At 33.2% G+C, this 24,259-nt stretch overlaps 1 protein-coding gene across 1 annotated transcript; it reads left to right on the forward strand.

Annotated features, from left to right (window-relative positions):
* The first annotated feature begins 3,781 nt into the window (after positions 1 to 3,781).
* Positions 3,782 to 17,149, forward strand: LOC142354400 (uncharacterized). The gene is made up of 4 exons (XM_075406677.1): positions 3,782 to 3,841; positions 12,943 to 13,077; positions 16,513 to 16,627; positions 16,893 to 17,149. Exons 2-4 carry the CDS (start codon positions 12,975 to 12,977, stop codon positions 17,143 to 17,145), a joined length of 471 nt encoding a protein of 156 aa, XP_075262792.1. The 5' UTR covers positions 3,782 to 3,841; positions 12,943 to 12,974; the 3' UTR covers positions 17,146 to 17,149.
* Positions 17,150 to 24,259: the final 7,110 nt, after the last annotated feature.

Here is a 24,259-nt window from a genome sequence, read left to right on the forward strand (position 1 = left end):
ATGTCTTTTTTGTTACGGTGTTCCTTACATTGTGCCCATATTCTTTACATTCTAGTTACTATCATTTTTTTTTTGTCCTGGCACCTACATTTTTTTCGGCAGGTATATATTTATTTAGTATATTGATTTTTTTTCAGTTGTTAAAAATGAACGATTTCAGCTTTTTCTTATATTTTCGTCAATTCTTTGGTTTGCAATTGATTTCATTCAACATAAGGCAGTACTGAGAGTTTGATAGCCAGCCCTTTCTAAAAGTTCCACTTATGATTATTGAATGCTAAGGTGTGCCGGCCTTGGTATTAATTTAAACGATTTTTTGCCTTTGAATATTCTTCTGCTGCTTATGTCTTTTCTACGATCAATTTAATTTTTGAATTGGTATGAAATCATGTGGTCTAACATATGTACAACAAGGAACAACTGTGTGTTGTTTTTTGTCTTAATTGCAGTGATTAGAAGTGTAAGTATAGGTGTTTTCTGATTCTTAAATTTGAGCTTTCTTTTTTTAGAAAAGATTTTACTTAGTTTCTAAGATTATTATCTGCTGTTTGCTTTCGCGATCTTTTTCAGATTAGAATCATGAGTTATTTGAAGGCAAATGATAACCTTGTCAGCGTTTTCAGACTATCAGTTTTTGTACCACCTTTTTTTATTTCGGATTTTTTCACGTTACCAAACATTTTCAATAATATAAAATTTTGCTGCATTTTGTTACTCTTGGGACAGCGGTTTAAGTTTCACCAATTTTTAGAGCAGACTATGAGAGATAATGAGTTAATGGTTTAATACAAAACGTAGTGGTTTCCGCTGCAGTTATGGTTTTTGTTAGTGAAGTTTTGACCCTTCGAGCCGCTTCCGGAATTCTTCCGGCTATGTTTTTTATTTCGTCGTCATGATTTTTGTTTCGACCTTATGACGTCACAACCACTTCAAATCTGCTTTTTGTTCATTCGTTAAGGCAATTTCAATTGAATTGCGTGCGTGACGTCATGTTTTACTCTAAGTGGAGCGAGTTTTTTGTTCATTCGCGTGATTAAATTTGTGGTCACACTTGACTTACCTCACTCTCAAAAATGACTTCCTCACTTTGAAATTGACTTTTATTTGCTTTAATTCAAAGATTAGGTCAAATGGGTGTGTGTCACTCTAAACGAAGGTTATTTGAGAGCATCTAATAGAGGCAGCAATAACCTAAACAGATTTTTAATCAAAATATAACATATCAGCCTTCAATGAAAAGACAAATTTTTTTGGTCTGTTTTTTTTTACTGTTTTTTTAGACTGCAGATCTACGAAGCTAGTGCGGCTATTTTCTGGCAATCTGCCAGCTATGTTTTATTTTTTGCTTCTCGCTTTGATTTTACGTTTTCAATCTCTGTCTTAGAACCATTCTTTGGAAGCAGCTCCTAAAGAGTTGCGATGAAGGCTAAACAGGGTAAATCCAACTGAATTAAGAAATAAACTCAACCTTTTCTTACAAAAAAATGGTTCAAGCCATAAACAGGTGTGATAGAGTGCAAATAGAGTTTTCTCGCTTGTGTTTGGAATCTCAGGCAAATTTTGTATTCGGTGACTAAAATTCAACTGTTTATATTGAACTTTCTTTCGTCAAAGTTTTTATATAATAATCTGCGGTTTGAAAATATTATAGCAGTGCAATTCTTCAGCGGAATAGTTTTTTGTTTTTTTTTCGTAGATTTTGTATTGAATCGTACTTCCTCTTTTATTAATTATCATCCTAATGCTATTGACTAAATGGTTTCACACAGCATACGAAAACGTTGAAAGCTCTTTACATATTTTTTCTCCCATATTTTGAGAGACAATTTTGCAAAACCGGTTTTACATCAGAACTAAAATCCAACTACCTTTTGATTAGGGATTTTTCGTAGCTCGTAAAAGACACCGAAGAATTGCACCCATCTGCTTTCAACGTTTTGATATGTTGTGTGAAACTCAGTTTGTGTTCAATTGTTGCTCATAGATGCTTTATTGATATTACGTCTTCTAAACCGTCCTTCTTCATTTAAACATAAAACTTCTTTTTGAGTGTTTTCGTCGTTTTTCAGGGTTTTAACCCAATTTATTTGCCTCTAGACGTTCTACTGTCTAACTCACCAATTTTTGGTTTTCTTCTTTAAATGATTTTAATGCGATGGTAGTTTTAATTGCTGTATCATCTGCAAAAGAGTTTTTCTTTTTGGGGCTTGACTTCCAAGTCAATGATGTAAAATGAAAAATCAACCGGACCAAGTATTGATCCTTGAGGAATCCGATATTTAGTTTCAGCTAACTTGGACGCGTTATTTCCAGCCTCTACATACTGTTTACAACCCTTAAGATAGACTTCAATCATCGTCCAATGATTTTGATTCAATAGACTTTTCTAGCCACTGTCAAATGCTCTTTTAGATCATGAAAAGTGCAAACCGTATTTTCAATTAAAAGAGTTTGTTGATCCTATGATGTCCACCAATTTTGGGTTTGCTTCAACAGCACTTTTTTGAATGAAAGCAAATTGGTTGTTAAAAAGCCTTCAATATAATCGGCGATTCGGAAGAAAAGCAGTTTAAAATTTTACCAACTGTTTGCAAAAGTCAAATTTCCGATAGTTAATTGGTTTTTAAAATGTGTCTTTCTAATGTAGTTGTATCACCTTTGCTATTTAGAGGCAGTTGAGATATTTACTCCCACTAAAATGTTGATTGAAAAATTCACACAGGAAAGAGCTCAGAGCCAAACCTGTTTTTTTAAAACACTCAATTATTACACGTATAGTCTTCTATTTATTTCGATTTAATGTGCGTTATGGAAATATAAACGTCCATCGTGTTCGATTTCTGTGGTTGCTCTGCAATTTTTCTTGAATTTTCTCCGAAAAGTGGCAAAACAATTGTTAAATAGGTTTTAATCACCAACTGAATTTTTTACTTCATATTTCTTACAGTTTTCATACTGGTGCGGACTGCAAATACTCGTAAATTTTTGTACGTTCATGAGATTTTTAATTCAATTTTCAACTAATCAAGTTGTTATTCGTGCTCGAGACCACGACGAACAGAAATTGAAATATTACAGGTGCATTCGAAAAGGCAAGAATTGCAGAAAGGCAATGCAATGATTTTTAATATGTCTTTGAAAGATTATCATCAGGTTGTAGAAACGCTTGAAATCTTTTTGCTGGATTCCTTAACCTGCTGTTTAGTTTAACTTGAAAATTATTTTAGTGATTCTGCTAGTTTTAAGGTTATAAGCTGGAATCCTGGGTAGCATAATAACTAGAATAAAATCTACAGTAATTATCTAGCAAAGAATCCAGTTGTGAGCTGAATTTGTTGGGTAGTATAAATACAAAAAACACGGAATTAGCTTCTTAGCTGTATATTGCTGTTGATATAGACCCTATAGGAAGGCAATTTTCGATTACAAAAACTGTGTCAAAGGGTCTACAAAACGGGATTTTTTGGGAAGTGGTTTTGTATAGGTTTTGAGTTCTGATGCTTAATATGTCAAATAATGTTCTCTGAAAACTAGAACACAGTTAGCAAAAACAGAATAATCTAATTTTTCAAGGTGTGGCTGAGAACTCGTGAACTGGGAAGGTTTTTAAAAGCGGTTTGTAGACTGTTTGGAAGTAGCAAAGTTCACACGTGTTTAAATGAGCTTTCACAACCTATTTAAACCCAATTTCATTTATGCATATAAAACAGAGCAAACTAAAAGCAAATTAGTGTCTTTGTCCAAAGTTGAATTATCATAATGATTCGTTTGAGTTCTTTAGGCTTATGTATTTATCTTCAAAGCTTGAGTTTACAAGCCAAATATTCGTCTGAAATTGAAGGTATGTTTTTCTAAGCTAAGTTCTTATGTAATAGTGTATGCTAAAAAATAATTGAAATAGAAAAGACAACTTCTTTACTTTTTTTGGGATATCAATTGTAATGCTAATCTCATTATAGGACCAATGCCTTGCTTAATCGACCAAACTGTTTTTTGATGTATATAAAGAAGCAATAAGCATACTCACAAGCAGTGCCCTAGTACCGGGGAAACTAGCGCCCGAGAACTGATTGAAAGGCGCAGGGGTACTATGATTTATGCGCTCACTTATTCAGAGACCCAAAACTACGAAATGAGTATTTTTTATACAAACAAGGAGGCTCGTTAATGTGCGTTTGCACATGTTATTCCGACCCGCGCTCATCTACATTTTTGACGTAGCTGTCTTTTGAATTACATTTTTGCAAAGAGATAATCAAGAACAGATATTTGAGTTTAAAAAAATCGTTACACAACCAAACTAATAATTGAATTAAATAGGGTCATGCCTCATTACAACGAGATCTGCCATTAAAAAGATGATCTGCCATGAAAAAAAAACAACAACGGCAAAAAAAGCAAAAACAAAAATTTCACGGAAAAAACTTAATATCTTAAATTAAATGCACCTAGTAACAACGTCAAATTACAATCAGACAAATCCTAACAAAACAAACTTACTTTTTTTCTAATTACACATCAGATGGCGTTTTTCCCAAATGAGATTAGGTAACAAGTCGACAAAGAGAAGGAATAATGAGATGATATACAAAAGTCAATCAACATTTTTAAAACCAAATAATTAGAGAAGTCGAAGATAATTAGCTTTTAACGAAATAATTTTTGATAAATTTACTAAAAAGTCATAATGAGACCAATAGAGCCTGTCTCTGGTTGGATTAAACCATAGGAACGGACTAAAGATGCAGAAAAACTCAAAAGATTTCGAACAACAAATTACAAACATTGCGAAAACACAAGTTAGTGAAGCCATTAAAATCATTAGCTTTTATCTGAATATTATGTATTTTCATTGCAATATCCTCTTATAGAAAATCATCTAAAATGATGCTGAATGAATAAATGAGTTTAAATGGGCCACATTTGAAAATCATTGTGATATTATGCGATGTGCTAAAGGAAGTGATAAAAAAAACAAAAACACACCACTCACATAACATTTTTTGTTTTGAAGACGCATATTATCCGAAAAACAAAACATTAGTTACGTGACAACAGCAGCAAACATGGCAATTTTTAAAATACATGGAACTAAATGGGACCTGTCAATGATGAGAATAGTTTAAAAATTGACGAAAATAACAACAAAACTGAGAAAAATGAAAAATCCTCAAAACTATTTAAAATGTATAATATCATAAACTTTAAGACTATTCGCAATAAACTGACTCCTTCGGGTAACATCACTCATGCGTTCCTATATTACAAGCTTATGGGTCCGGCCAGCATTTTACGACTACTTATAGAACAGAAGAAAGCAAATACAGCAATTTCAAAAAAAGTGAGCGAGAAAAGTGTCGAAGCCATTGAAAAAACAACTTTTCACTAGAAACTTTTCTGCTTTCAATTCATATTTTAAAACAAATTAGTGTTTTTGTCCAAAGTTGAAATATCATAATGATTCGTTTGAGTTCTTAAGGCTTATGTATTTTTCATCAAAGCTTGAGTTTACAAGCCAAATATTCGTCTGAAATTGAAGGTATTTTTTTCTAAGCGAAGTTCTTATGTAATAGTGTATGCTAAAAATTAATTGAAATAGAAAAGACAACTTCTTTACTTTTTTGGGATATCAATTGTAATGCTAATCTCATTATAGGACCAATGCCTTGCTTAATCGAACAAACTGTTTTTTTATATATATAAAGAAGCAATAAGCATAGTCACAGGCCGTGCCCTTGTACCGGGGAAACTACCGCCCGAGAACTGATTGAAAGGCGCAGGGGTACTATGATTTATGCGCTCACTTATTCAAAGACATAAAACTACGAAATGAGTATTATTTATACCAACAATGAGGCTCGTTAATGTGCGTTCGCACATGTTATTCCGACCCGCGCTCATCTACATTTTTGACGTAGCTGTCTTTTGAATTACATTTTTGCAAAAAGATAATCAAGAACAGATATTTGAGTATAAAAAAAACGTTACACAACCAAGCTGATAATTGAATTAAATAGGGCCATGCCTCATTGCAACGAGATCTGCCATTAAAAAGACTACAAGAAAAAAAAACAACAGCAGCAAAAAAAAAGCAAAAACAAAAATTTCACTGAAAAAACTCAATATCTTAATTTAAATGCACCTAGTAACAACGTCAAATTACAATGAGACAAATCCTAACTAAACAAACTTATTTTTTCTCTAATCACACATCAGATGGGGTTTTTCCCAAATGAGATTAGGTAACAAGTCGACAAAGAGAAGAAATAATGCGACGATATACAAAAGTCAATCAACATTTTTAAAACCAAATAATTAGAAAAGTCGAAGAAAAATAGCTTTTAACAAAATAATTCTTAATAAATTTACTAAAAAGTCATAATGAGACAAATAGTGTCTGTCTCTGCTTAGATTAAGCCATAGGAACGACTAAAAATTACGAACAACAAATTACAAACATTGCCAAAAAACAAATTAGTGAAGCCATTAAAATCATTAGCTTTTATCTGAAAATTATGTATTTTCATTCCAATATCTTCTTATAGAAAATCATCTAAAATGATGCTGGATGAATAAATGAGTTTAAATGGGCCACATTTGAAAATCATTGTGATATTATGCGATGTGCTAAAGGAAGTGAAAAAAAACAAAAACACACCACTCACATAACATTTTTTGAAGACGCATATTATCCGAAAAACAAAACATTAGTTACGTGGCAACAGCAGCAAACATGGCAATTTTTAAAATACATGGAACTAAATGGGACCTGTCAATGATGAGAATAGTTTAAAAATTGACGAAAATAACAACAAAGCTGAGAAAAATGAAAAATCCTTAAAACTATTTAAAGTGTATATTATCATAAACTTTGAAACTATTCGCAATAAACTGACTCCTTCGGGTAACATCACTCATGCCTTCCTGGAATACAAGCTGATGGGACCGGCCAGCTTTTTACTGCTACCTATAGAATAGAAGAAAGCAAATAGAGCAATTTCAAAAAAAAAATGAACGAGAAAAGTGTCGAAGCCATTGAAAAAATAATTTTTCACTAGAAACTTTTCTATTTTCATTTTAAATTTTTAAACAACAATTTGATTCTTCTTTTTAACAGTTTGACTTCAATAAATCAACAAACATGAACGTATACATTAAAATCATTCAGACTGCGGTGAATCGCGGTGAAATTTTTTTCACTGGATTCAACAGAATTCGTACCAACAAAACTTCCGAATACGAGTTTGAACCTCTCATCTCCCGCTTCTTATTCCATTGCTCCATCTCTCCCTTAGTTGCATGATATTGCTTGTGAATTTAATTCAGATTCAATAAACGTTATGCAAAACAAATGCGGTGAATTTTGTAAGAAATGCCGCAGACTTCGCGGTAAATTTTCGTTAAAAAATGCGGTGAATTGTTTCCATTTCACCAAAATCACTGCAATAACCGCATTTCTTATATTAGTTTAACCCAAAAGTCGAATGCGGTGTATTTTGTAAGAAATGCGGTGAATTTTTTGTTGAATTGCGATGAAATGCGGCGAAAATTTTGTTCACCGCATTACATTTCACTACAAAAATGCTCCGCATTTCTTACAAAAATGCACCCAAAAACGATTGTGGAAGGCAGATCAGGCTAGAACAAACCGAAATCGGCGCAGATCAGATTGATTGGTGTTGTGGAAAGTGGATATCAGACTCTATACGTTGCCCACTCTGAAAACAAAAGCTGTCGATAAGTTTCAGTATTATCCAACCACCAGAAGTAAAAGAAACAGCAGAATAAACTCAGAACGGTATCTGTCATTTTTGTGTTTTCAAACATTCAACCCTGAAAAATCACTAATCCTCTATGAACTCAAAATTTTGCTGTCAGCTTCTCAGGTACTTAATAAGCAACATTCCTTCACAATGAGTATCGTTGTCTGGCAATTTTTTGAAAAAATTATTGAAAATAAGATGTCATCAAATTATTCAAAACTTAGCTTAATTTGTAAACGGATCTTAGTTCTTAGAATTGCATATTTTTCACAAGTACCGAAACAGGATTAGAAAAGTTGCCCTTTCGTTAGAGGAAGTTTAACAAAGACCAAAGACTCTGAAAAAAATCATAAATTTTACAAATAAAAAATGGAAATATTCACTTCTGGAGTACATGCCAGAAACTGTTTTGTAATTTTCTGAATTTGAAGCAAGTTTTAACAGTTTTCATAAAATTTAGCAGTATCATATGGCAATAGTTATTTTTATCTAGCTCCTGTTGGTTTCCAGATAAAACCTTGTTTTCAATTTTCCAACTCCAGGTCCGGTGTGCAATCTGTCGAACAACTCTAGTTGAGTTCCTAAGACTGAAGTAGGAAGTGATAAGTGTCAGCTCCACGAATGCTGTTCTATTATTCGAATGAACAAGACGCATTGCAAATTAGTGTATCAATCAATTGTAGTTCTTGACTTGCTGGTTATCATTTATCAAGTATGACAGTACGGCTTTGACAGAAACGTTGATATTTTTCTCCAAACAAAAATTAAAAATTTTTTTGATCCAAACTGAATAATTTCATATCTCCCAAAATTAAAACTCAGAAACGTTTGTAACTTTTGAAACAGATTGTCTGTCTACGCACACAGTTCACGAAATACGCTTAGTATTTGGTGCGAGAAAATAATTGAGAGAAACGAAAGTTGTTGCTAAAACTTTATAAACTCTAGTTTTCTTCTTTGGAAACAGATAAAATTATTTTAACAACCTTGACATTCTCGTGCTTTTTTGTTGGGCTTAAACATCCGTTAATTTATCTTATCGTTAATATTCTAATCTGTAAGTGCATTTGCTTTATACATATATATATATATATATATATATATATATATAAATATATATATTTTTTGGGAAAAAATTCGGAATTTCAGAAGTTATGGAGAGTGGATATCAGACTCTAGACGTTACCCACTCTGAAAACAAAAACTATCGATAAGTTTCAGTAATACCCTACCATCAGAAGTAAAAGAAACAGCAGAAAAAACTCAGAGCGGTATCTGTCATTTTTGTGTTTTCAAACATTTAGCCCTGAAAAATCACTTGTCCTCAATAAACTCAAAGTTTTGCTGTCAGCTTCTCAGGTACCTAATAAGCAACAAGCTTTCACAATGAGTATCGTCGACTGGAATTTTTCGGGCCAGTCTGGAAACACGCTTAGTATTCGGTGCGAGAAAATAATTGAGAGAAACAAAAGTTGTTGCTAAAACTTTACAAACTCTAGTTTTTTTTTTCTTTGGAAACAGATAAAATTTTTTATCAATCTAGACATGCTCGCGCGCTTTAGTTGGGCTTAAACATCCGGAAAAGTATTCATTAATATTCTAATCTGTAGGTGCATTTGCATTATACATATATATATATATATATATATATATATATATATATAAATATATATATATATATATATATATTTATGTATATATATATATATATATATATATATATATTTATATAAATATATTTTTTTGGGAAAAGATGTGGAAGTTCAGAAGTTTTCTCTGATTTTAAATTGCTTTGATATGCTGTGCCAGCATTGAGCATCGAGTTTTTTCGATAGGTATCAAGCAGTAAGTAAATTTCCAAAACTTTTCAGATTCGTGCTTGTATCTTCGGCACTAATACGATGGATCCATTTATAATTTTTTGCTTTTCAAAGACAAATTTAACGAGAACAAAACTTTCCTGTCGCAACTCAACTTTTTAATCAATGGACTGATACGAAAATTTTAAAATGCAGAATGGGTTGACAAAAGTTGCAAACTCATTTTTTACTTTTGCGTTAGTCTATGGCTCGCTATTAAATAATTTTCTCGTCCTGGCTCCAGGATTGTTACGGCAAAATTTTAAATTTCTTTTCATGCAAAACCTTTTTTTTTCGCTTTTTCAGGGCAGCAAATTGTCCAAATTGTTAGATATTTTGTGGAGCCGGCTCAGCTGTTGCTTCAAAGATTGAATCTAACTTATCTGTGGTATGCTTTTTTATGTTAAAAATTTCAAGCTTTCTGCGTTCTTTCGTTGTTTGCTTTAAAAAAAGAAATTGTATTCTCCAACCGTTGGTTTTTGAGATTTTAGTAAAATACCGAAAAGTAAACGATGTCTTGGAAAGTTGTTGAAACTAAGGAAGAACACAATCCATGTCACTAAAAAGGATTGACTCAACATCGTGTCGCTGCTTCTAGAATGACTTTATAGTAAACCAGAAAATCAATGAAGAATTTTAAATTTCAGATATCTAAAAACAGTTCAGCTTGAACGTCTTTTGTTAATCGCCGCAAAGCGATAGTTGAGGTTATTATTAACAGTCGCTAAGGGATAGCTGGGGCTATTATTGACCTTCTCTTGGTTTTTTACAATTCAAATAATTTTAATTGTCTTGTGGCGCAAGAATTTGAACTTGAATTTTTGAAGTCCAGAATTTGAATTTTTAAAGTCAAATTGGAGCAGTAATTTTGGTCAAGCCGAAACAGGAAGTACAGAGAAAAAGCCAGGTGTTTTTTCGGCATGAAAATTTTTAAACTTAATTTGTAGGCTGGTCAAGTAGAGTGAGAAAACGTTGTTTGAACAAAATTTCGCTTTCTCGCTGGTGATTTTTTGTTCACATGCGGCAGTTTCACCTTGATATTTACTGTTTTTCGGTTTTTTGGATCGGATTTTTTTATTAATGGTTTTGTGATCCATTCATAATTCGTTACAGGACTAGTTTTTTTAGTCAATGAAAATTCTTTGAATTGTACGTCAGGATTTGTCCTGCTATGTTCTTAAATTATTTATCAGGTGCAAACGACTTTAGTGTCCTTTTTATTGCTTCTATGATGTTTCATCGTCAAAGCGTTAGAGGAGCGTATTATTTATATCTTATGTCTTCCACTCTTGAACAGAACTGATAAAAAATTTCTATTAAAAGTTTGAACCGCGAAATAAAATTTAGGAGTTTTTGGAAACAACCAAAGTTAAACATGACCTTGATTTATCTTATTATCCTCTACCTAGAACAAAATTGTTTTTCCAAGATAAAAACAGTACAAAGATAATATTGCCAAAGTAATTTAACTCATCACAAAATTTGAAAAAAAAATTTTGATTCACAGATCTTTCTTCATAATCTCACTCGCAAAATAAATAGCTAAGAAGCTCGAAGAACCATATTTCCCTTTCTAGTGCTTTTTTGTTCACATACGGTCTTTTAAATTTGATTTTTTGTTTTTTTTTTGCTTTTCAGATTTGATTTTTTTGGAAATGATTTTCACAATTCATTCATAGTCCGCTTTAGCGCTTTAGGTCTAGTCGTTTGTTTAGTCAATGAAAACTCTTTGAAATGTACTTCAGAACTTGTCCTGCTATGTTTTTTTTTATTTCGTCCTCAAGATTTTTGTTACCACCATATGACGTCACAACCACTTCAAATCTGCTTTTTGTCCATTCGTTCATGCAATTTCAACCGAGGTGCTTGCATGACGTCATTTTCCGATCTTAGCAGAGCGATTTTTTTGTTCAATCGCGTGATTACATTTTTGGTTACACTTGACTTACCTCACTCTCAAAAACGACTTCCTCACTTCGAAATTGACTTTAATTCAAAGAGATAAGGTCAAATGGGTATGTGTCACTCTAAATGAAGGTTATTTGAGAGCAGCTAATAGAGGCAGCAAAAACTTATGCAGATTTCTAATCAAAATATAACATATGAGCCTTCAAGGAAAAGACGAATTTTTTGTTCTGTCTTTTTACTGCTTTTTTTGAGACTGCAGATCTACGCAGCTATTGCAACTATTTTCTGGCAATCAGCTAGCTATGTTTGGCCTTTTCTTGTTTTTTTTTTAAATTTAGTCATCAAGATTTTCTTACGACCATGTGACGTCGCAATCATGTTTTTGTTCATTCTCGTGATTAAGTTTTTGCTCACACGTGAGTTACTTCACTCACAGAAATGACTTCCTTGCTCTGAAATTGACTTTTCTCTACTTTTGTTCAAAGAGATAAGGTCAAATGGGTTTGTGTCACTCTAATTGAAGGTTATTGAAGACCAGCTAATAGGAGCAGCAATAAGTTATTTAGATTCTTAATCAAAATTTAACCTTTCAGCCCTTTTTGAAAAAAATATATTTTTTGTTCCGTCATTTTTTACCTTTTCGAGATTGCAGATCTGCAAAGCTATTGCGGCTATTTTCTGGCAAACTGCCAGCTTTTTTTCATTGCTACGAAGATCCTTTGGAATCTCGCGTTAAGACAACAGATTCTTGGTGAAACCGAGCTACAGACAGCAAAGTATGAAACGAGTTGACAGAAATTTTTTTCATTGTCATCCTTTTAAACTCGAATAGTTTTCTTTTCCACTCTCTTTCTTGTGCTCAGACAATTTTTATCCATACGGATTTTTTTTCGTTGTTGTCATTGGTTTTTTCCCGAATCGCGTACTGTTTTAACTAGTCAGTATGATACCGGAAAATTATGAACCGTCATTATGATGTGATCTTGCTATCAAAAGTGTTTCCAATACGCTTACCATTTCGTTGGTGTTTCCGATTCACTTACTGTTTTAACTAGCCAGTATGGTGCTCGGTGCGCGCCAGAAACACAGAAAGCAGCCAGTCATCTTAGAGTAAGAACGAAATAGCCCATGAAGAGACTGGTTTTTGAAAAAGGTGCAATTGTGGGTGACGATAGGTAAGAATTAAACGAACGACCATATATATAGTTTTCTGTTGTCGAATTTCAAACATATGAAAAGAGCATTTCAACTTTTTGAAGAGAAAACATTGTACTAATAGTCAGTCCTACTTCAATTATGAAACTTTTAGTCTTGGTCAACCCCCAGTGCGCTGCCCATGTTGAACTAATCAGAGCTCGCTTGGGTTGGGCACCTCGGCTTTGGAAAGACTTTGCAATATTACTTTATTACAGGGAATCCATTGACGTCACGACTAGATAGAGCCATGATGCTCAGCAATTACAGCAAGAGAGATGACGTAATATCTACAATGGAAGATTATGAAATGGATTATGAGGCTACCAATTACACTGAGAAACCAGCTGAAGGTAAAATATCCCTACTTGATGCAAAAAACATATCAAAAAGAATTTTAAAGAATTTTGCGAAACGTACCAAGTGGCAAAACCAATTGTTTCTTGGCGCGATGTGCGCTTTCTTTGATCCTTCTCTAGTGCATTACAAGATTAATTAATACTTTCTGTTGTTGACCCACCTGTGTTTTATCTATAAAGCTATTATTATTATATTACCCTACACTACCATTGATGATGTTACCTCTTGACATTGTTTTTTTTTGGGTAAAAAAAGTGTTACTTCTCTTAATGATAACTGATTTCCCAAAATGGTGGCCAAGCTATCCTGGCCATATAAACTCTGGTTGCAGACAAATGGGGTCTGCAATGTGAAGCGGTCCGGTGCGACCGAAGATCTTATTCATGACAGGTCTTAAATGTTTCATACGGTCTTTCTTCCAGATCTAATCTTGGCACCATGATTCATAGTAGCAGTCTCAAATCTGACCAATTACGGTTTGTATATTCAAAATATTTGGTTCTAGTTTGGAGGGAATCCTAATCACAAAAGAACTTGAAAATTGGGCTGAGGTCTGGGAAAAATGAACATCAGATAACGTACTGATATTAATAATTGTCTAATTGAGAGACGAGCATAAACAAGATTTTGACCTTCTCAGATACATTACCTGCTTGGTTAATTTCAATTAATTTGTCACTTTAATATTTCTGCGCCTGACATTATATTGGCAAATTGAACTTTCCAATAAATTTATACAGAATTTAAGTTATGTTCGAAGTGCATTTATAACATCCCACAGAATTGAACTAATCTGTTGGAGCCTACTAACGTGAAACTTCTGAATTATTCCGCCATTGTTCCCTACCATCTTGCCTCGATTTCAAATTATTCTGCTTCTTATGAAGTTAGAGAAAAAGCGGCTTATTTATTTACAACCCGGCTGTGTAATTAAGGTAATCCTTTCGTGGGCTCCTTTTACAGCCTTAAAGTATAAAGAGTTATTATTATTTCTGTTTGCGGCTTCTTATTTCTTCTCGCGAAGTAGATTCTCTCAGACTAGTTCTCGCAGACTAACCGACTCTGTAAAACACTAAAGGTGGACTTCAATTAAAACGGTTTATAATACATAAAAGAAACTCCAGACATATCACCGGATTCAAGGTGTAGAATATACACATAGTGCAACTATCAACTTCTACTAGACTCTCTGAAGTCAGCCGCGCTATCGCTATATATAAGAGAATAGTGTCTTCTCAGTCTCTGATTGATTGGAGGTGTACATTCAGCATTTCATATGCTACATAATGCACCAAACTAGCTATTTTAGTATAGGTGACTTGCAACTCCTGAAACTCATGCAGATAACGAAGAATTTGTTTTCTACGCCGTTGTAGTTTTTTGGTTTTATCCATGTGTTTTGACAAAATACTGAATGAACATGATGTTTGATCTCGTCTGTCTTGCTTGGTAAAGAATGATTCAACCAAGCTATTGTGGAGTCTCTGTGGCCCACTTCTAAACCTGAAATGTTTAAACAAAGAATTTGAACCATTTTAGTAAAATTTGCTGCATCATGTATCTCATTGTAATCGTGTGCGTTTTTTTACGACTCGAAGAGAAGTATTGGTTTTCTTAAGGTTTTTTTTACCGGAAGTACTATTCGTTCAGACGATGTTTTGACCTAAAAGCGAAAGCGAGTAAAATTGCAGTGTGAACTAATTTTTTCTGAGCGAGAGAAGTTTTTTGATCATGCGCTGCGTTTAGTGAATGACTTTTTGACATTGAAAAGTAGTTTTTGACTGAATGGCACATATAGATAACGGTTTTTAGCCGTTTTTTCGTCTAAGTGGCCTAGTTTTTTTGCTTGTAATTTGGTTTTTTGTAGAAATAATTTTTAATTGATGCTATGTTGAAATGTAAACCCCGGAAATTGATAGGACAGTACTTTGCATAGCCTGAAATTGCGTTTCAAATGCGAAATTGGCACATATTTCTTGATTTTTAGTTAATTTTTGGCTTTTTTTCTATTAATTTCTTCATTTTTGGATATTTTAGCTGTTTTTTGTCAAAAATCAGTTAATATGGCAACTTCCCTTTGATAATTCATATACTCAATGCCTCTTTCTGCCTAGATGTAATTTTGTTTCATAAAATTGTTCATTTGTTAATGCGATTTTCGTAGTTTTTTGGCAATTTTTTTCAGTTTTTTGTTTGTATTTTGCTTTTAATTACTAGAAATAGTATTTTGGGGAACGTGAGGGACTTTAATTTTGTTTCAATAAAAATTCAACCTTTTTTGGTGCTAAGTTTTTGAAAAAACAGATAAATTTTTTTCATAAATGCAGTCTAAAATATTTTTTGACCACTTTTTTGCAAAATGTTTCATTGTTTCGTATATCTGAATTCTGCTTTTTCTTGTTTTATTCTGTTCAGCAAGTTGGATTTTTGTCTCGAATGACTCGTTGTCTTTTCTATGTCTCGAATGCTGATCAATGAAATGTACTCGTTTTTCTTGATTTTTTTAAATTTGATTTTTAACTTTCAAAAATCAAGAATTGGTCTTTTTGTTACGGTGTTCCTAACATTGTGTCCATATTCTTCACATTTTCGTTTGTATCAGTCTAGTTTTGTCCTTGCACCTACTTTTATATTCGTAATATTGATTTTTTCAGTTGTTAAAAAATTGAATGAATTCAGCTTTTTCTTAGATCTTGGTTTCTTCGGTTTGCGATTGATTTAATTCGAAATAAGGTAGTACTGGGAGTTTGCTAGAAAGTCTTTTGCAACGTTTTTACTTATTACTATTCATTGCAATTTTCTTCCGGGCTTGGTATTGTTTTTAGACGATTTTTTGCCTTTGAATATTATTCTGTTGCTTTTGTTTTTCTATGATTAATTTAATTTTTGAATTAGTATAAAATCATGTTGTCTAGCATATATACAACAAGGAAGAATCATGTATTAATTTTGTCTTAATTGCCGTGATTAGAAATCTAATTGTAGTGGTTCTCTGATTCTTAAGTTTGAGCACTCTTTCTTTGAATAATTTTGACTTTCCTGTCTTTTTTGAAAAGTTTTTATCTGCCGTTTGCTTTCGCGATCTTTTTGAGATTAGAATCATTAATTATCTGAGGGCAATTGATGTCCCTGTCAGCTTTGTCAGGCTATCAGTTTTTTGACCATCCTAAAAATTTCAGAATTTTTTAACGTTACCAAACGTTTTCAATAATATAAAATTTTGCTGCGTTTTGTTTCTCTTGGTGACAGTGGTTTAAGTCACCAAATTTTAGATCAGACCTGGTAAGGTAATGAATTAATAGTTTAATACAAATGGCAATGGCTTCCACTGCATTTACGGTTTTGTCTGTGAAGTTCTGACGCTTCGAGTCGCTTCCGGAATCTTCCGGCTATGTTTTTTTTGTTAAAACCGCCTTTTTTGTGTTCAGAGAATTGTCCGGAAAAATTCAGAAACATCGATGGAATTATCCCCTCAAAGTGTTTCTATTTCACCCAACAAAACGTCAGGGGATACGAAAACGCAAAGAGCTTCTGTTTCAACATGTTAGTAGCAGAGTTTTCTTAGATTCTCGTTTTTTATTTTTGTTGAGACCTGATAGTCATAGGTATCAAAAAGTTGATTTTTTAAATAGTAATATGCCTCAAGTGTTGGGTGTGCCAGGAAAAATGACCCGAATTCTGGTATAATAACATCATTTTCTCAGATATCTTTGCACTACAATTGTAATGTAAAGATATCTGAACAAATGATGTTATTATACCAGAATTGTGGTTATTTTTCCTGGCAAACAATAATTTGATGTTTCAGAAAGCGCCATTCCCATTTGGTTGAACCAGAAAATCTGCACGAGATAGAGAAACTTTATTTGGAATATATCAATGACAAATCACTGGCTACCAAAAACTTTTGGACAAATTTTAAGCGTACGCATCCTGAAATGCCGAAGAAATCTGATCTGCAGAAATATGCTGATATGGTTCCCAATTGGTTCGTTCAAAAAGGTGTCAAATTTGCTGAAGAGAAACTTAGAGGAAAACCACAGCGAAAAAAAGGAAATTGATTTCTTATTGAAACTTTCCTGAGTTGTCGTAAGCAGAATTTAGAGAATTGATAATCAAGCTGACAGTTTTCTATGGAAACTAATTGGCGCCAAATTTCTCTGCATTAAAAACATATTATGATTTGGAACTGCGGAAATAACTTTTCATGAATCTTTTTCGTTCGCAATTTTTAATCACACCTCGCGCAAGTGGTGTTCTTTAATTGTTCTTGAACTTTTTGTAAACAAAAAATTCTAATAGCTCTTATTGCCTGAACAATTGGGGGGCTTACTGTAAAAGAAACAGAAAATTGAAGAAGCGCAAATAAATTTTTCTAAAAATTTTTGCTTAACGTAGGGAGTGTGTTACAAAGCTGTCTCGAGAAAAAATTAAGAAAACTTTTTTTTCTGTCTGGTTGAAGATTTCTACTTTTTATATTTATAGTCCTCCTCATTAATATAAAATAAATGTTCGTTTGCTGGGATAATGTGAGTTTTGAAAAAAATTAAGAAGAGACCTGTATTCGATATAATAATACATCAACTTTTAGTAGGGAGTAATTGGTATAAGTATTTTATATAAGTGAATACAATAATTTTGAAAAAAATCAATACAATTTTAACATGATTTGTCGATGTTTTTTTGCGGCTTCCTTGCACTTTTTCTTATCTCGTGCTCGTTGCTGTTTGGTTTATTAAGTTTTTTCATTTGCTTCTCAAAGACCAAAGGGAAATTATCAAAGACCCAAAGTCACAAAAAAAGATGTGTGATTTTATGTTAAAACTCCTCTTATAACGTAATCCATATCTTCACATTATCCAGCAATCAAAAATGAGTATAAAATAAAAATCGCATTTACCCTATAATTAAAAAAACCGTGGTTTATACGCAGTCACTCAACCAAATACGCACTTAACCAAAGATAATTTGGGTCTTTTTGCGGAAATCCGATAATCACATTAAATAAATGTACAAAAATTTTTGTGATATTTTATAGTACATCTTTTTTTAGAGCGAAGTGGAAATCTTCGTAGTTAAACTGAACTTTTCTGCTTCTGCTTCATGTCTTGCTTGATGTTTTTTTTGACATCTATCTAACCTGTAAATATACATCTGTGAGATTTGTGGTTACAGTTGAAACAGTTGACTTGCACTAAAGTAGTTTTTGTCTGGTCGAAGATTTTTACTTTTTATATTTACAGATGTCCTCATTAATAAAAAATAAGTGTTCGTTTACTGGGATAATGTGAAATTGGAAAAAATTTAAGAAGAGACCTGTATGCGATATAATAAGACATCATTTTTTAGTAGGGGCCTATTGGTCTAAGTATCTTATATAAGTGAACACAATAATTTTGAAAAAGTGAATACAATTTGAACATCATTTGTCGATTTTTTTCCGGCTTGCTTGCACTTTTTTTAATCCGTGCATGTTTTTTCATTTGCTTCTCAAAGACCAAAGTGAAATTATCAAAGGCCCAAAGTCACAAAAAGATGATGTGTGATTTCATGTTAAAACTCCTCTTATAACGTAATCCATAGCTTCACATTATCCAGCAATCAAAAATGAGTATAAAATAAAAATCGCATTTACCCTATAATTAAAAAAACCGTGGTTTATACGCAGTCACTCAACCAAATACGCACTTAACCAAAAGTAACTTGGGTCTTTTTGCGGAAATCCGATTTTGGCATTAAGTGCATGCACAATTTCTGCGATATTTTATGGTACAACGTTTTTTAGAGCGAAATGAACCGCAGTGTAAATTTGGAAAATAGCATAAAGCACACGTGTTTCGAATTTATTAAAGTTTTCTTGTGGTAATTTTTTTATGAAAAAATTCATAAAAAGCCAAATCTGCAGTGTTTCTAGTCAATAAATTCTGACCGTCTGAAAATGGTAGGTTCAAGAAACAACATTTATTAGCAACTTTTGGTTTGGTGACCATTTTGGAAGCATTGTTAGGAGATATCTGTTTTGTAGAAATTATGTTACAATTGTTGTAAAATTCGGTCAACTATCTTTCAGTATAATTCGTATTCTCATTGTGACCAAAGAAATCGTTTGAGATTTGCAGAAGACAAATTTTTGCACTAATATACAAACTGCTCTATTTGCAGAAGACAAATTTTTGCACTATTATACAAACTGCTCTATTTGCAGAAGACAAATTTTTGCACTATTATACAAACTGCTCTATTTGCAGAAGACAAATTTTTGCACTATTATACAAACTGCTCTATTTGCAGAAGACAAATTTTTGCACTATTATACAAACTGCTCTATACAATTGCTGAGTCGTAACTTCTCGCCACTTGAACGTCACCCGTAAGTTACCGCTTAAAAATTGTAAATTTAAAAAACGCTCAAGAATGATTAGGCGAGAAACAAACAGTAGGTATTTTGTTTGCTGTTTTCCAAGAATCCAACGTAACCTACGTTTTCTTCTTTTTGCAACACAAAATTTGAACTTGGTTTTCTATCAAAGAACAGATAATTTACAGCTTTTGTACATTCCCTGCTTTATATTTGTATGCGTGTGCATTTGTGCGTCTATGTGTAAGTGTATATGTATGTGCGTGTGTTTGTTTATTTTTGTGTTTGTCTTTATGCGTGTGTTTATGTGTGTGTTAGTGTGTATGTGTGCGTGTGTCTGAGTGTGTTGGTTTGTGTACGTTTGTGTGTTTGCGTGCGTGTGTGTGGGCGTTTGTGTTTGCATGTGTATGTATTGCGAGTGAGTGAGTGTGTGTGTTTGTGTGTGTGTGTGTTTGTGTTGTGTGTTTGTGTACGCATGGTCTTTCTGCGGGGACAGTGGTAGGAAGAAGTCAAGAGTTGTTCAGACCCATTTTTTCGCTCAAAAATAAAAAAAATATTGAACAACCGAGCACTTGAATTTTCTAAGGGTTTTGCTGTAATGGCACATCATTCCCTATACAAATGATGACAAAGGGACAAAATTGTGTGAAATCGTTTGCAACATTTGGTCGCAACAAGTTTGTTGAGCAACAGTCCTTCAGGATTCTCCATTGCAGGCGTCTATTGGCAATAAATTTTTTGTTTATAAGTTTCTCACGTTACTATAGATGGTTTGCAGTTTTGAATATTAATAAATCGTGAAAATGGACTAAACTAACTCATTGTCAATCGTTTTAATTCGTCTGCAAAACACAGCCACTTTCTCTAATTAGGATTATCTTAGTACACGCAGAAGCGTGAAAAGTCTATTCCCAAGTCACCCAGGAATAGTTATCTTGTAAGATTTACCTGGGTCGAGGTTTTTTGGTGAATTTTCGTAAGAAATGCGGTGAATGCGGTGAATTTTCGTAAGAAATGCGGTGATTGCGGTGAATGCGGTGAAAAAAAAATAATTCATCGCTTTTCACCGCATTTCTTACAAAAGTTCACCACCAAATTCACCGCATTTCTTACAAAAATTCACCGCATAGATTATGGCAAATTAATGTAAGGAATGCGGTGATTGCGGTAAATGCGGTGAAAAAAAAATAATTCACCACATTTTACTGCATTTCTTAGAAAAATTCAACGCGAAATTCACCGCATTTCTTACAAAAATTCACCGCATATGATTTCCAAAAGTTACTCAATCTGATTTAAATTCACAAGAAATTGCTAATATGTAAGTGACAGGTGGCGCAGTGGACTGAGCAGTGGAAGGCATGCAGGAGGTCATAGGTTCGAACCCGTCTGGGGAAGATTCTTTTTTGTAAGAATACTAAGAACGCGGTGAAAATAAATAATTCACCGCGATTCACCGCATTCAACGCAAAAAGATGTAAGAAATACGCGGTGAAAATTATTTTTTTTTCACCGCATTTCACCGCATTTCTTACGAAAATTCACCGCTAAACGTCGACCCGGGTACTAATTCCTACAAAACTAACTTGCAAGTTTCTGTATCTTTAGTACGAATCTTGTAAGATCTTAAAAGTATTTTTAAAGGAACTTACAAGATCATTATGACTCTTGCAAAAACTTGCAAGATAAGTATTCTTAGCACGATTCTTGCTAAAACTTACACGAAAATGTAAGATCTTTCTTCCTTTAGTGCGAAACGTGCCAGTTCTTACAAGATAACAATTCCTCGTACTAACTTGGTACGATTTCGCATTCTCTTATACGTTTCTTACTAAAACTTACAGGATTAAGCAAGTGTTGGCTCTCATTAGTACGAAAATTGAAAGTTCGAATAACAGTTTTCTGGTAATTTTACTGCGGAACGTTACAAAAAAATTAAAGTAATTTAAGGTAATTTTACCTTAACAACGTTAAGGTAAATTTTTACCTTAATTCAAGTTAAGGTAGAGTTAAGGTAAAATTTACCTTATCTTTATCTTAGCAACGGTTTACTTTAACTCCGTTAAAGTGAATATACCTTAACTGTATATAGTGCGTATTTATCTTTTAATTTGTTACATATTCATACTTCAGTGGTTAATTTTTAGTACGACTGATTACAGGAATAAGTATCTTACAAGTTCTTGCAATATGTTACAAAATAACTATCTCTTACGAGAGAATAGTTATCTTGCAAGATTCGTACTAAATCCTACTAAAGTTGGACCACAAATCTTGCAAGTTAGTACAAATCTTGCAACATAACTATTCTGCATTGTCTGGGGTGCGCGCGTTCCACTTCAAGAAAGGAAAAAAATTGATCTACACGTGCTTTGAAGAAACTCGATTATTTATAAAAGAAAAGCTCATTTAAGTAATTGAACTCTCATTTTTTTTAAAAACTTAAACTCTGTACAATTAGCAAGATTTTCTTATCAGGCTCTGAAGAAAATTAGAATCAATTTCAAATCAGACCCGATAAGAAGTTTCAAATCAATTTCATTTTGCCACTGATTCTCAGACTTTTCGAGCGGGAGTACAACCTTGAAATTGGATCCAGCAATTTGGATAAAAGGTCAGCCGAATGATCCCAATTACGACGAGGACTGTGTGTTTCTTTCGTCAGCTGACAACCTGAAGGCACACGATGTTAAATGCGGATCTATGGGTTCTGTAGTTTGTGAATATAATACAAATTGAGCACCTTTATGCAAATACAATTTCGTACATAAACTTTTTTTTCATTGATATTTTAACTACTTAGCTGGTTTTTATAACTTGTAGGAGTTGGGGAATCCTAACTTAATAGTTAAATACGCCTTTCCCTTTAAAACAATAGGTATGTATTTCTTTTACTGTAATGGAAACATATAGAGAAATCAACTGTAATAAAGACAATCAACAAAGCTTATGAAGCTAAAACGTGGTTACATACAAATCATGACTTCTACATTTCCGATTTCATTTTGAACGCTTTGACTTTTCCTTATATGATTATACTTGATATAATGACCTCTAATACTGCTGTATCCTACATATCTCCCCCTCCTGAGTGTTGGAGACCTAAAACACCGCAAAAAAAGAATACCCACCAAAATTCGCAAAATACCTGAAACATCGTGGAATACCCAACAAAATTCGCAAAATACCTGAAATATCGTGAAATACCCAACAAAATTTGCAAAATACCAATAATATCGTAGACTATTCAACAAAATAAAACCCAGATCGTCCCATAGGTTGCCCACATTGTCCAATAAATCGTCCACATCGCCGAGTAGGTTGTCCACGTCGCCCAATAGTAAAATAAGCTAAAATAACCTAAAATAACCAAAATTGACAAAAAAAATGAAAAATAAGCAAAAATGGTAACCAAATAAAGAAATAAAACAAATAAAGTGTTTTAATGTCAATAAATGGTTACTAAAAAGCAAAATATGCACAATCAGGCCAATTTTTAGTCATGCAAGAGGACAAAATAATAGCGCAAATGGATAAAATCGGTCAAATTTTGGGGAAATTTTGTTGTTTTCAGTAAGAAACTTGACTTTACGAAAGTGTAATAACTAACCTAAAAAATATAAATGGGGAGAATAATATTGTAAACTGAATCTGCAAATTTAAAGTAAAAGCTGCAAATATGTTAACAAAAAGGCAAAGATGTTCAATCACTGCTCAATTTATCAGAATCTACTGATATGCTTGACATAAAGAGTGCTTTTGCAAGTTGAGCAGAGCCATGAGCCTTTTAGATGTGCTCTTAAGCCAACACAATCTAAATGAAACCATTCAATGAGGCAATTTTTGTTGCAACATTTGAGCATTGCTCGATTGTATGGCTCATTACAAAGACAATAGCGCTCTTGTAAAGTTGATTGTGTCTCAACATTGTTGTTAATTTGGCTCTCTTTTGTAGAAATTTTTGATTCATTGCTCTTTTTAACGGCTAAAGGTAATTTGCATGGTTTTAACCTTTGTTTACTAACTGTTTGGCTCAAACCATTCACTTTTATTTGGGCTGTGTTCAACTCATGATTGAAAGAGACTACTTCATGTGGACCTGAATATGGAGCTTCTAATGGTTGTTTCACACGATCAATACGTAGCCAAACATGAGAGCACTTAGAAAGTTCTTTTGGAATAAAGACATTGTCTTTGGAACTTGATTTTGTTTTTCTCTCCGAGGTGAAAACTAAAAGGTCCAAATGACTTTGTAGCTGACGAATATACTCAAATGTCGGTTTTTCTAATTGACTGTTGACTATTGAGTTTGGGATTAGAACATCAAGACCAGTGGTGTCTGATAGTGCAGAAATTCATTTTTCGTCTGGTTTAATTCGAATTCCAAACAGAACAATTGGCATCGCTCTGAGCCAATCACTTTTGGCTGGTTTTAAAGCCTCTTTAAGTGTTCTATGAAATCTTTCTATTTGACCATTTGATTGAGGATGATAGGCAGTTGTTCTTAGCCGACAAAAACCAATAGTCTTTGCTAAGCATTCAAAAAGTTCACTTTCGAATTGAGAACCTCTGTCTGTTGTTAAGTACAAAGGCACGCCAAATGTAGAGAACCACAAATTTAGAAAGGCATCACTTATTACATCAGCTGTAGTTGATGATACAGGTTGTGCTTCCACCCATTTTGTCATTCTGTCTGTAAATGTTATAAGGTACCTATGAGGAGAATCTGGAACTGCAGAATGTGGTCCCACTATGTCTAATTGTATTTGGCTGCACCTGGTAATACCGTCATTAAACTTGCATGTCCTAGGTTTTAT

Source organism: Convolutriloba macropyga, chromosome 15, assembly GCF_964194025.1.
Source record: "Convolutriloba macropyga chromosome 15, txConMacr16.3, whole genome shotgun sequence".
Taxonomy (NCBI): domain Eukaryota; kingdom Metazoa; phylum Xenacoelomorpha; order Acoela; family Convolutidae; genus Convolutriloba; species Convolutriloba macropyga.